This window comes from Brassica rapa, chromosome A01 (genome assembly GCF_000309985.2).
Source record: "Brassica rapa cultivar Chiifu-401-42 chromosome A01, CAAS_Brap_v3.01, whole genome shotgun sequence".
Taxonomy (NCBI): Eukaryota; Viridiplantae; Streptophyta; class Magnoliopsida; order Brassicales; family Brassicaceae; genus Brassica; species Brassica rapa.
The window spans coordinates 18699120-18713110 of NC_024795.2; the positions used below are offsets into that span (position 1 = coordinate 18699120).

The window sequence follows — 13991 nt, forward strand, 5'->3', positions numbered from 1 at the left end:
CCGCCTGAAGAAAATGAAATGAACGATGGTAGAGAGAACCAACATTAGTTGATGTGATTTGGTGTTAGTTTATTTTCGTTATTGACAATTTATTACAATGATCTTTTACTTTTGGTTTATTTTGTATTTGAAGTTTAATTTATTATTCACATTAGACATTTAAATATTTATAAATTTTATGTCTTCATTTTTTTAGATGTCATACATCTTACCTTGATAGAGAAAATTTTAAATAGTTTAAACTATTTTTGGATATTTTGTATGTCATATGAAAATAAAAATATAAAAATTAAAATTAAGTATTTTCTAAATGTTTTTAAACATAAAATATATACATATCCAAACTATTATTTTATGTTTTTGAAAAATATGTACAAAATATTAAACTTTAGTTTCTATATTTTTATTTACATAGCTAATATATTATTAGATAATAAAATTAATTCATTTATTAACTCGCGGTTCACCCGCGGTAGACCTAATGACCCAGCAACCCAGTAAGTCGTCCGGTTCAGTGTCCGGATCAGGTTTAAAAACATTGATAACAAGTAATAAACCAAGTAACAAACTAAATAGCTAAAAATTAAAATGAACTTTTTACTTGAATTGTACTTGCGAGTAATAAAATCTGCTTACTTGTTACTCTATTTAATTGGAGCAATTACTTGTTTTTTCAAACCAAACCGAATCAAGTAGCGAGTACAAATCTAGTATCAAACATTTGTGCCCAACTCTACACACAGATACTTTTCAGCTGCATGACTAAGGATTGTTGTAGTTGATTTGTGAGTTTTTCCTTTTCATTTATAACTTAAGATTTATTATTTAAAATCTCGTTATATAACTTAAGATTTCGTAGGGAAAGTATTACTATAAGTTAATTCTTCCGTTCAAAACGTATATTCAATGATATTTTCTAATCTATTTTAAAATTGTTTGAATAATTTAATATGTATAATTTAGTGATACATTTTCAACAAAAATAACTTTATTAATAATTTTCTTGGCTTAAACATCAATACATTTTTACAACAGAATATTTTGTAGGTTCCATGTTCGAAGCCTCAGACATAAAATGCATATGGTTGACTAAACCTATTATTTGTGGAACACTCCCGCACAGACTAAATGTTTAGGGAAACTCAAATATTCTCTTTAATAATTTATAATATGTGCCGAACACTCCCGTACAGACTAAATGTTGCCGGTAAGTGCGTAGTCACATACAATTAAAAGTAGAACACCAATTTTCCATACAAAAAAGGTACATCACCAAATTTGCTAATTGTATGAAAATAGTGCATTTTCAATGTTCAGATTAGAAAATTGTCCCAACTGCCTTCTATCTTCTAATAATTTTTGTAATATGGATTGGATGCCTTATGAGTTATGATTCTTTACTGCTAAAACGGGTAACTATATTCGTGCCGACATGTGGAATTCTTAAATTCCTTTTATAAAGTCTTGTTTCTTGGTAAAATGACAAGTTTTATTTTATTTTTTGTAATGTTTTCAAATGACAAATAAATAAGTATGCTATGGATTTTTTTTTTGAACGAGCAGCAGAATATAACTGATTGGTTGAGACTTGAGAGTAGAGAAAAACTCAAAAAAGAGATAAAGAAACGGATACGTTTAGGGAAGTCTAGTACGCATGGTATAAACTATATTAGGTGTTTTCGTGCACTATGTACAGTGATAAATTTTTTAAAATTATATTATATTTAAAATAAAATTTATTAATATTATATATTTTATTATTATTGACTAATATTTAATATAAAGTTGATTATTTAAGCATAAAATTAAGAAATTTTTTGTTACATTTAATAATATATATGTAATATATTTAAAATTCGAATCTTAGATAAAATTTTTATCTATTTATTTTGGTTAAATGTAATAAATAAATTTGTATAAAATTACTAAAAAATCATATAAAAATTGTATAGCTATTAAAAATTATAACTAAATAATATTTATAAAATTTGTAGATATCTAAAAGAAACTAATGAAATTACGATTAACAATTTATTAATATTTTTTAAAAAATGTAAAAAATTGTGAAAATATTAGTAATAAAAATTGTATAATTATAAAAATACAATTAACTAATGTATTTCGAAATTTATAATGCATATTTTAATATATTTATTTTAGTGATGATTTATGAATTATTACCATATTTTAATAAGTTTACCAAAAATATAAATCAACATTAAATGTAATGTTTTAGTTATTGTCATATTCTATAAAGTTTACCAAAAATATATGTCAGTAATAAATGTGGTTGTCCATGTCATATTAATTATAAGTCATGTCATCAATCTTCTTAGTCGTGTCATCATTGTTTTTGTAAAAATGATTGTAAATAGAACATTTGGCAAAATCACTTCGCAAATATAGTATAAGAGATATGTTTCATATTAAGTGTCATTTTAACATTTTTTTTGTTACAAAAAAGCGTCATTTAGAATTTTAATGCAATTTTCAACTTAAAATTAACATTGATTTTATAAATAATTTCATTTATCTCAAATACTATTGATTGAATATGTATAATAAATAAGTACTTTAATGCATTTCAGTAATTTTTTTAATCCGTGAAAAATATCAAACTGATATCTATACAATACTAAAAGTAACATATCCTCATCGTTGAGGGTATCCACGTTGGAAAAAAAAATAGACCAATGAGAGACTTTTAAATTGACAAGTCATTAAAAAAAAAACACATCACCAAATCACTCTTTTCTCGAACCTTTTCAACATTACGCCGATTTTCCAATATCTCTTTGGTCTTCTCCCGATTCATCTACCTCTGCAAAAACAATTTTTCTCAATTTTTTTCAGCTTTCCTCCTTCTCTCCTTACTCACTATATAAGACGGTGGTTGATTTACGAAAGATTCCTCTCACTAAAACCACCAGATCTCTTCATGGCTTCCGGGGAAAACGAGTAGTTAGTAACGGCGTTCGGTTTTGGTTCCATCACTTTACCTCTGTATACAGTTTACTGTAAAAATAAATTATTCCTTCATATTTGGTGAGTCACTGAACGCCTTGCTCCTGGTACATAAAAAACATTACTTAACTTTTGTACACTTTTCTTTGAAAAGTGTTCTTCGGAGTTGTCTGTGATTTCTTTTTTTTTTTTTGATATTTTTATCATATTGTGAGAGAGATGGAGGACTTCGAGTTCCATCACTGGTGGAGCCTACGGTTAAAGTTTAGTTCATTATTTCACTTCCTCTGTTTCAGATCTTTGGTTTTGTAACTGGTGAAAGCTCTTGATCTGGTGTTTAATTAGGTTGTTGGAGATTTAAAAGGAGGAGATGACGCTTTACAGGAGAGGATTTGTCATCTGTTTTTTCAGGTTTTGTAATTCTCAATCTCTGTTTTGATGATTTGAGCAGTTCAGTTTGTTTGCTTTGTTTCTTTTACAAAAGTTGTGATCTTTTGTAGAGTTTGTTATACTTATAGCTTTAAAGTTTTGGGTCTCTAATTTCAAAACTATTGACCTCTAAACTCATCAGAATCATACCGATTGTTTCTTTTTCCTTCCTCTTACGCTTACGTTTTCTATTGTTATGTGTTTCAGGGACCAACGGAAAATGGGCAAATTGATGTTCACTTTCAGGATCTGTATAGCGCAAGAACAACGTTCGAGCAGGCCCGACTTCATTTGGTCATCACTTTTTCTTATGCTATGAGAATTTCCAAGATATTTCCTTTGCTTCAATCTGCGAGTCAACACCATCACATGTAGCGCAACATGAGTCATCCTTGGTATCGTCCCGTTATCTAGATCCTGAATAGAAACTAAATGGTTAGTTGGTTTAGCACCTAAATCTAAAACTGTTATTTTGTTTGTTTGTTTAGCCATAAGCTTTCTCTTTGTGTGTTTGGTATAATCAGAGGATCATGGTGTGTATTGCCTCTCTCTCTCTCTCAAATACTTGAAACAGAAATCTTTAGCTCATTCAAGTCGAAGGCTTTATCTAGAGTTCCCTAAATGAGCTTTTGCTACAATATATGTACAGTATGCTCTTCACACTTGCTTATCTCTCATAAAATCTTATGCAACTTCACTTAACTTATGAAGTTTGTAGTGTTTTGTTTTCTTACAGGTTATATCGTTTTTGTTAACGGCTTATGCTCAAACATCCATGCGGCAGATTTTCCTCTTCCATGTTATTCTCATAAGAAAGGTAACCCTTATTGTCTCCTAGCCATAAAGCTGGCAGAATTACTCTGCTTTAGATTTCGTTTAACAAGTAGTGCTCAAATACTAGAAGGGGATGAGAAAATATGACTATATATATTAGAAATGAGGGAGGGGAATCAGTTTACAGTAATGGACCCTTTTGATGAGTTGGATTTGTCTTCAGATGAAATCTTCGATTTCTATTCGTCTGAAAGCCCAAAACAAACGTTGATCTCGAAGTTTATGTGCAGCAGATGAGGTGAATACATAAACTCTTTATCTGTGTATACATCTTTTCTACTCAAAGATAATATTTTGTTGTTGACAGAATCAGCAGGGACTATCCATAAAGATATAAGGAGATGGGCATTCAACTTCTTCCACGCTGATCAACAAGAAACCAGGTTTCTATGGAAGCATAAACCCACGGAAACTGATCACTTTAAGCTGATATGGATGAATGCAGACCTCTGTGTAAGAGGACATAGCGTTTGATGCGTTGTGTTATCAGATCGTGAGTACACTCATTGCAGTCACTCAACTTCTCTTTGTTGAGCGTTCTAGAATTGTTTTGGGCCTTATGCTAACTTTTATTGGTTGCAGTGGTTGAAGATTTAGAGGATGGGGATCGTACTTCTCAGGTAGGATCCTTACACTACAACACATCCCTTTTGACTCTTGAGCTGTAATTTTTTGTGGCAGATAATATGTTTTTGCGTCTGTATGTGAAAAGAACTAACTGTCCAACTCATTTTTGCTTATTCATATTTGTAGCCAAAGGACAAAGTTGTGACATGGAACCTGCCATTTCGAAGTGATACCTCATATTTGGTCCAGTCTACAACATAAGGTTACGTGGAAGATTTCAACATTCAAATATTGAGCTGTGTTAGTGATTCTGATTAGATGTAGAAAAACATTGTAGAGAAGTACGGAGTTAGGTACTCGAGGCTGAGATACTTACATGATGCAAAAGAGGTTATCATAAGCCATGGGGCGGATCTCATCTCAGGTATTATTCCCTGATCTCCACTCAACGAAACCTGACGCGTAACAGAAGGAATCAGAGGACAACAAGGCCAGTGGTGGATCTGATGAGAGATTTTTCGTATAGCCATATACAGAGCGGGTGGGATATGAACCAGTAGCTGTAATGTTTTGCATTATCAGTAAATGACAATTAGAAGTTACAGCTACTTGCCTTTTTCTTCTACGGTTAAGTTTATAGTTGTTTTAACGTACAAGATAAATCGGAAGAGTAGACGTGTTGATAATTCTGTAGTAGAGTCTTAGGTGTATCTCTTTAGTTTGAGGGTTAGTTTCAGTAGAATCTATGTGCCATCTTTTGGTTGTATCTGGTGAAGCTGAAGTTCTTGGTGGGAATATGAAAAAGCAGATAATGGATGAGTCTGAGAATTTGAGTTTGAGTTTGAACTGACTGGTGCGGCCTCATCCTCCACCGCTTCCACCATCTCCAGGATATGAATCAAGAGAGGTTGAGGGAGACAGCATAACCTAAAAACAGATCAACAAGTTCCCTCATCCTCTTTGCTGCTATTGAGGCTGCAGCTCAGAGGCCTAATCTCCTTCTTGGTTTTGACAATTCTTGTGAAGGTTTTATATCACTGAAGAGGAAAATCAAAATTTTCTCGAGTTTTTATAATCTTCTGCTATAGATTGGGTAGAGCCTCTTTAGATCAAACTAATTATGAAGGTCGATATCAATATCTATTGGTGTCTATTGGAGATTCAAATTTTTATGTACGGTTACAATAATATGAGTTCAACTTTCAAGTCTAGGAAACTTTGTTTTCGCAAAAAACTAACAATTAACTGATTAGTCGAAGCTAATATACTCTTTGAAAGTCTATGAGAACATTGAAAAATATGCAAAAGCATAGATTTTTGTTTCGATGACAAAGTTAAGATATGAACTAAATTTGGTCGTCCTGAACTGAGCACAAAATATTTTCACATACGTGTTCGAGTTAAGTAAGAGTAAGTTTAATATATTATTTTAGTTCCTATTTAAAGTTTAAAATTTTGACAAAACAACTCAAGGATATAGTTCTCTAAAATCCTTAAAAGAATATTATTTAAAGATGCAATAATTAAACATATCAATTCAATAACTTTTACTAGCTTTATATATAGATTACATATACGTAAATATATATAATATAACAACATAAGTTTGCTTCCCGCGATTCATTTGAAGACTTTTTAAGTTATCGACCCAAGCAAATTTTTATTAAATCAATCAAATTGTTAGAAAATAACATGTCTTCTATATTTGAACTGGGTATAAAATCCGGCTCCAAATCCGCGATTCAAAATACTAGAACTTAAATTTGGTTAGATCTAAAAAAATACTGCAACAAATATTAAATTGAAAGAGATTAAATAACTGAACCCGATTAGATAATACACGATATCCAAAATTAATCCATAACATATCCAAAATTATTTAAAGTGCCAACCTTGAATATATTTATTTCCTCAATTTCAGATATTATGTGTCTTTTGTTGATATATTAAGTGTTTTGATAATTTGAAAATAAATTTATTTTTGGATATTTGTGTTAGTTCGAGCACAAATATGTTAGTCCAATATATATATAAGCTGATGGAAAAACAAGATATCGATATTATATATTTTGAATATTTAATACACAGTTTGGGTATATCCAATAATATATGAATGTGAATTTAACCCAATCTTAATAAGAAAAAAACATGAACGGATTATAGATCAATAAAAATTGAAAAACCCAAATATTCAAATATTAATGAATGGGTATATGAACACCACAGCGACCCTTATATATAATATAATAATTAAAAATACCAATAAATACAGCAAATTAATATTATAATTTTATTTTAAATTTTATTATTTAAAAACTGTATTTTCATAAACAAAATTATTTAATGGAAATTCACTTGACATATATATATATAATATATATATATTAACTCTTTGAAAGAAATAGAAAAATTAACAAAACAAACTAAGAAAAAATAAAATATGATATTAAAATATCACTTGAAAGCTTCTTAGATAATATCAATAAAATATTTAAACGGTAATAAAATAAGTCCAATTAATATCATATTTTTCGTATTAATAAGTCAAATTAAAAACAAGTTTGATTAAAAAGTAAGTAATTTTCAATTTTAATTATTTTATTACAAGTATATAATTATTTACTGATCATAAAAATTAGAGATATTCATCTGTCACAAATATTCATGAAAATATGTAAATCAAGTACAACAATCAAACAATATAATGATATCCAAGAAATTACAAAGAAAAATTGCAAACTATATTTGTGCTTTATAGTCTTCTTTTAGATATTATTTAAATAATGTAAAAAAATATTATACATTAAATTATTTGAAATTAAAATATATATATAATATCTTATCCGCGCGTAGCGCGGTTAAAAAATCTAGTTCTTTATGAAAGGAAGTATAAACTAGTGCGCATTCGCAAATAAACAAGCGAATAAGACGAAGGCGTTGTATAAAAAAAAAAGACGAAGGCGCATTAGGTCACCAGTTTAATTAATTGAAATATACTTCCAATGGTGAGTATAATTGAGAAATATCCCAAGAATCGAGAAGGCTTAAGGTATATTTTGCATCGGGGAAACTCAAATATTCTCTTTAACAATTTATAATATGTAGAGAATAAAATGCAAGTTTATTTTTATATTTGGGAGAACCTTACTTGGATAGATAAACATAAACCAAAGTTTTCACCCCATACAGTATGACAAACTGCAATTTTGTTTATTATATTTAGAGAAAATGGCTAGATTAATACAAAAAAGTGAGGTAATGACTAGACTAATACAAATCTTTTGAAAATGACTAGAGTGTTTTTAGAACCCTAGTAAATTACTGTTTAAGTCCTTTATTATTTTTTTTAGTTGTGATTAATTTTAATTTGAAAATCCACATCAGAAGTAATTATACCACGTCACTTAACATGAAGGAAAATCAAACGACGATCATTAACTTCTCCGAGACTGTTCTCACACTAAACCCTAACTGTTTTCAAAATCGTGTTCACTACAACTCTTCTCGGCAAAACGGCTTCTCTGAAATAATCTCCGTAATATTCTTCTCTAGTCTCCGTTTCTCTGAAATCGTGTGTCCGTAAGCTTCTTCTTCAGATTGGTTGTCTCCTCAAATCTCCGTAATCGTATTCTCTGGTATATTTCGAGGTTTTGCTCTGAGTTTTTTCGAGTATTTGAGTGAGTATAATTAATGCTGTGAGTTAGATATATGTTTTGTCTGAGTTTGAGTTAGTATTCGTTACGGCTGATTTAGGATCCTTAACGTCTGATTTATAGAAGGTAATTGTGACTGATTTAGTATTCTTTGAGACTGATTTATTTATGTAATGATGGCTGAGTTATGTTTTGTGGCTTGTTTATTTTATGTCTTTCTTCTGATTTATCATTGATATGTTATATATGTCTTTTTTGATCAGATGGATGTTTCCGAATATCTAGCAAGGGATTACCCTCCAAGACTTTACCATGAAGGGGCTTCTATTTTTGAAAACAAAAGCATTAATACGAATAGTCATTTTTCTGAGATCCCTCGACTTAGACAAGCAATTGGAATACATGTGTGGGATAATCTGAAGACGTATCCTGTTGGATTGATTGCTAAACTGGCTGAGAGCAAATTGGTGTGGTCTGGTAAGACCGTACATTATCTACTTGTAGACAGCTGCGAGTCTATAAGAAGGAGATTTGGTCTCTCGTTGTTGATCAACCTCTCAGGTTTAGCTTAATAGAATTTGGTGAGATCACGGGTTTAAACACAAATCCACTGCCAGAAGAAAGTTTTGAACCTGATCCAGAGAATTACAAAGCGTTGTGAGAGTTGTTGAAAGTGACGCTTGGGTGCGGACCCAAGTTTGATGAGCTTATAGAAGCTTTAACGGAGTGTCCATTCTGGAGTGCTGATCAGCGGAAATGGTGTAGGCTGTTGTTTCTTATAGCCATTGGACTTTATGGCTTGCATCATAATTGTAGAATACCCTTTGAAAGTGCAAAAAGAGTATTCGATGATGACGCCCTGATGACTTATCCTTGGGGTCGGACTGCCTATGAATTTCTTGTTGATTCTATCAAGTTGTTGCATCCACAAGGAGGGTCGTACACCCTTAGCGGCTTCAAGGACGTGTTATTGGTTTGGGCGTATGAATCTGTCACAGTGTTCGGAGAGCTTTATGGCAGAAAAGTGAATCCAGACGAAATTCCGCTTTTGCAATGGGGTGGAAGTCGTACTCGTGCAAGTCTTGCTACTACAATAGCTAAGGAGATGAATGATCATGGAACGGTAAGGTTTAAATCAGACATATGAATCCTGTAATGTAATGTCTGAGTTATTGGATTATTTTATGGTTGAGTTGTTAATTTTAATGAGTGATTTATGTTTTTGTGTTGTAGGTGCGTGTGAGGAAAATGGTGATGAAGGAGGGTCTAGAAGAGCTGTTTCCTCAGTGGAAGGATGAAGCAGATGACCTACAACTTGATAACCTAATTAAAGATATACATGCAGATAGGTTTGTTAGAGATTTTTATGTGCAATCGAATGTGAAGAACAAAAAAAATGAAGGCTGGAGTTTCGTCAGAGGCTGAGCCACCCTCAAAGAAGCAGAAGAAAGGTAAGAAACAGAATGAGGTGAAAATCAATGAGGGTGAAACTGCTGTTGTAGAGGAGAAGGAGAGTGCAAAAGAGAAGGGTCGTAGCGAAGCGGTTCTGCTGAACATAGTTGCTCATCTCGAGAAGTTGGACCAAAAATTTGACTCGAGATTAACAGAATACGACACCAAGTTTGGAGATTTTTCCCAAGGTCTTTTGGATACCATTGGAGATACAGTGAAAACTACAGTTAAAGAGCGTCTGAGAGTTTTGGGGGTGTCCAATAGTAGTTAACCTGAAGGTCAACACCTGATGGTCTCAGAAGACAACTAACAGCCAGAGTCCAATAGTGGTCAACCTGATGGTCAAAACGTGATGGTCTCAGAAGACAACCGACAGCCGGACTCTAATAGTGGTCAACCAGCATCTAAGACCCCTATTGATAAACAGTTCGAAGACAACCAACCGCAAAAGACCCCTGATAAAGGCCAATCTGAGAAGAATCTGGCAGATGATATTGCTAAAGCTGATGCGAAAGGTATGGGAGCAAAGTTGAATTCGAAGGCTGTCAGGGATAAGGCTGCTGGGGTGAAAAAGAACTTGGATTCGGCGTTTGGTAATGCCGATGCAACAAATGCTGATTTGGTCTCTGATTCTCCTGGTAAGGAACCACCATTCGGACGCTATTGCAGGGGCTTAGGGAAAAGAAATAACTTAGCGGCTGATTTGGAGAGGAATGAAGCTGAGTTAAAGAAGAAGTAGAAGCAAGAAGAAGCTGAGTTGAAGAGGAAGAAGAAGCAAGAAGAGGCTGAGTTAAAGAAGAAGCAGAAGAAAGAAGAGGCTGAGTTAAAGAAGAAAAAGAAGCAAGAAGAGGCTGATTTAAAGAAGAAGAAGAAGCAAGAAGAGGCTGACTCAAAGAAAGATATTCCTGCTTCAAAAAGGACTCGCAGTGGTACAATAAGAATACCCATTCCGACTAAGCAAATTAAGAACACCAAGTATTCAGACGAACTGTGGCCGGAATCTGATGTGGAGGAAGATGAAAGGAAAAGGTGTGGAAGAATAAAGGAGTATCGGCTGAAAGCTGTTCAATTATCTCCAGATGGGTCTCAAATGAGTGCGGAATTTGGTCCTTCTGTACCATTTTCCCACATCGGAGACAATGTAATGACGTGCATGAGAAAAGGTTTTGAACCTTCACCTACAATATATGATTCCCTAGGACCTGTTGATCCGGTTAAAAAGGATAATCTTTTGCAACACCGAAAGCCACACGAGTAAAGACTTTTGCACCATTTCGTTGATTTTAGCTAATAAAAAGATTTTGCAGAGACTAAGTTGTGTTAAATTATCAGAAAAATTCCACATGGAAAAGCTCACGAGGATATTGAGTTCTACAGAATCCTCATCACTCCAAGACCTTGGCCCATCAAAGAATATGGATGGCTGGTTCAAAATGTAAGTATGCAGCTGAGTTATATTTACTTTACGGCTAAGTTATAAGTATGGTACAGCTGAGTTATATATTATCTGTGCAGCATATTGCTTCGTATATTATCTGTGCGATGAATGAAGATGAGTTTTGTATGACTTATGCCTAGATATTTTGTACTTGACTTAAAGTTATGATTTGTTTATCGTAACTCAGCCACCTTGTTTAAATTACGCAGCCGTTACGTTAGATATAGCTCAGCCAAACCTCAAACCATACCCTAAAATAGGGAAATATTTAATAAGTCAGCCGATTCGTCTTCATAAAACAGCCGTTTAGGTAGATATAGCTTAGCCAAACCTCAAACCATACCCTAAGATAGGAAAATATTTAATAAGTCAGCCGATTCGTCTTCATAAAGCAGCCGATAAGGTAGATAAAAGTCAGCCATACCTCAAACCATACCCTGAATTAAAATAATTGATATGTTTATACTTAAAAAATGTTATAACATTCCCTAATAAGTGAATATATAATCAACCGAACGTCTCTTATTTATTGAATTAACGAGTTTAGAATCGATCATGATCTTGAGGTATATGTTGTCTTGCAGTTACTTAAAACCTTACTTCTAATGGAATACCATGAAAATATTTCCCTTCACCCTCAAAGATTACTTGAGTCATTGCGTGTGTATACACAACACGCTCATATCCAGCATCTGCTGCACGCTTCATGAGAGAAAGCCCTTCTTCATGAAGGTCCAAGGAGTAGAAAAACTGTACACCTTTTATATAAAGCGTGCTTGGATTTCCCTCATTGTAGCAAGCTTTCAACAACTCAGAAGGCATATTGAGTTCCCAGGGAACGGATAAAACATCGAGGAATTGGTAAACCCCACGCCGCTCTGCTAACGCCTTCATCGACCTCGACGATGCTTTGAGGCCAAATAGATCTTGGATGGAGTTACGGGCCGCACGTTCAACCACTACCGCCTGAATTTCTTCAGGCAATTCAAGAAGAGGGAAAAATTTCATTTACTCTCTCAGGGGTGAAATTGATTTAGATAGACAGAGAAAATGTGTAAAAATAAAGAGTTGAAAGTCTTATTTATTGGCAGTGTGAAATCAGTCGTCTGACGACCTTTCCTTTTTTTGGCGGGAATTTTTAAAGAATAAACATGAAAATCAACAAATCCGCCGTAGTACAAAAACATTAAAACCATGAAAATTCCTACAACACTTGCTTACATCGGACAAGTTTTTGCATAATGATATAAGAAAAATAGGATCAAATCATCCTATTTCATACTACTAATTAAAAATAACTCAGCCGTTAAAAGGTAACTCAGCCTTAGTAAACAAAAACTCAGCCCATGTTAACACTAACCTAGCCGTTACGCATATCAGAGTCGTTGAGATGCTTTCCATAGGACATGAAAAATAACAGCCCGGCCATAAGTATTAACTATTAAAATCAACAACCCAGATGTAAGAAAAACATGAAAATCAACAAATCAGCCGTAATACAAAAACATTGAAACCATAAACTAAGCCGTAATACAAAAACATGAAAATCCCTACAACAACCCAGACGTAATAAAAACATGAAAATCAACAAATCAGCCGTATTACAAAAACATTAAAACCATAAACTAAGCCGTAATACAAAAACATGAAAATCCCTACAACACTTGCTTACATCGGACAAGTTTTCGCATTATGACCACTATGTCTACATCGAGAACATGTGTGCTCTTTCCTAGGACGTTTGTTTGATAGTGCAACTTCTAAAGCAGATTTCATCTAATTTTTCTTCGGTCTGCCTGGTGGTTGACGTACAGTCGGGGGCAAGCAGCGTTGGTTAGCCACGAGTTCTGGAACAGGTTGCGCTGAATCAACCGGCATGACCGATTCCGCCGCTGCGATTGCGTGTACACATGGTAATTTCTCGAGTTCCAAAACGGCGACATGTGCACTTTCGCTCTACCAAATTAACAACATGCAAAGACTCGCCGGAAGATCCATATTTAACTTCAGTGTGATGATCATCAATCCTCTGTACCGTCAAATCTCTGGCGGCAGTTACACGACCCTATTAAAAAATATATAATTAATGTGAAACGACTGACTTAGTACATCTTAAGGGCTGACTTAAGAGCTGTAAAGACTGACTTATGAATTTAAAGGCTGACTAATTTTTTTAAAGGCTTACTTACATATAGTAGTTTCTCCACACCACGAGTAAGAGTGGTTCGCTGCGATCTGGCATCCTCTCTTCGTTCAGCAAACCATCTGGTCATCATAACCCGTATCGATTCTAATATCCGAACAATGTTAAGACCTCTAGCATTCGACAATGCTCTGTTCATTGATTCCGCTATGTTCGTAGTCATCAAATTGTACCTCTCGCCTGGGAAATGAACACGCGTCCACAGTCGGACATCAGCCCTTTGGAGGTAGCCGTGGAGTGCTGGATTAATCGCTTCAATCTCCTCGAAAATCTGAGTAAAGTCAGACATCCTAAAACATCTCGCCGCTTTCTTCACCAGACGAAATGCATCTTTTCCTTTGTACCGTCCCAGTATATTCTTATATAGATGGTACGTGCAAATTCCACGAGAAGCAAGCGGATACACATTTATAATTGCTTTCCCAATCGAGTTATGCCTATCCGAGATTAT

The 13991-nt window shown here is 33.6% G+C and overlaps 1 protein-coding gene across 1 annotated transcript; it reads left to right on the forward strand.

Annotated features, from left to right (window-relative positions):
- The first annotated feature begins 8710 nt into the window (after window positions 1-8710).
- On the forward strand, window positions 8711-10638 carry LOC117126857. Its single transcript, XM_033276030.1, has 5 exons — window positions 8711-9008; window positions 9122-9570; window positions 9681-9800; window positions 9850-10113; window positions 10213-10638. Exons 1-5 carry the CDS (start codon window positions 8711-8713, stop codon window positions 10636-10638), a joined length of 1557 nt encoding a protein of 518 aa, XP_033131921.1.
- Window positions 10639-13991: the final 3353 nt, after the last annotated feature.

Excerpts from the sequence above, each read along its gene's own strand:
- LOC117126857 (XM_033276030.1), top strand. The coding sequence starts at position 8,711 with ATGGATGTTTCCGAATATCTAGCAAGGGATTACCCTCCAAGACTTTAC. Across the intron at positions 9,801-9,849 it reads ATATACATGCAGATAGGTTT|GCTGGAGTTTCGTCAGAGGC; the intron begins GTTAGAGATTTT and ends AAAAAAATGAAG. Across the intron at positions 10,114-10,212 it reads TGGATACCATTGGAGATACA|CCAGAGTCCAATAGTGGTCA; the intron begins GTGAAAACTACA and ends GACAACTAACAG.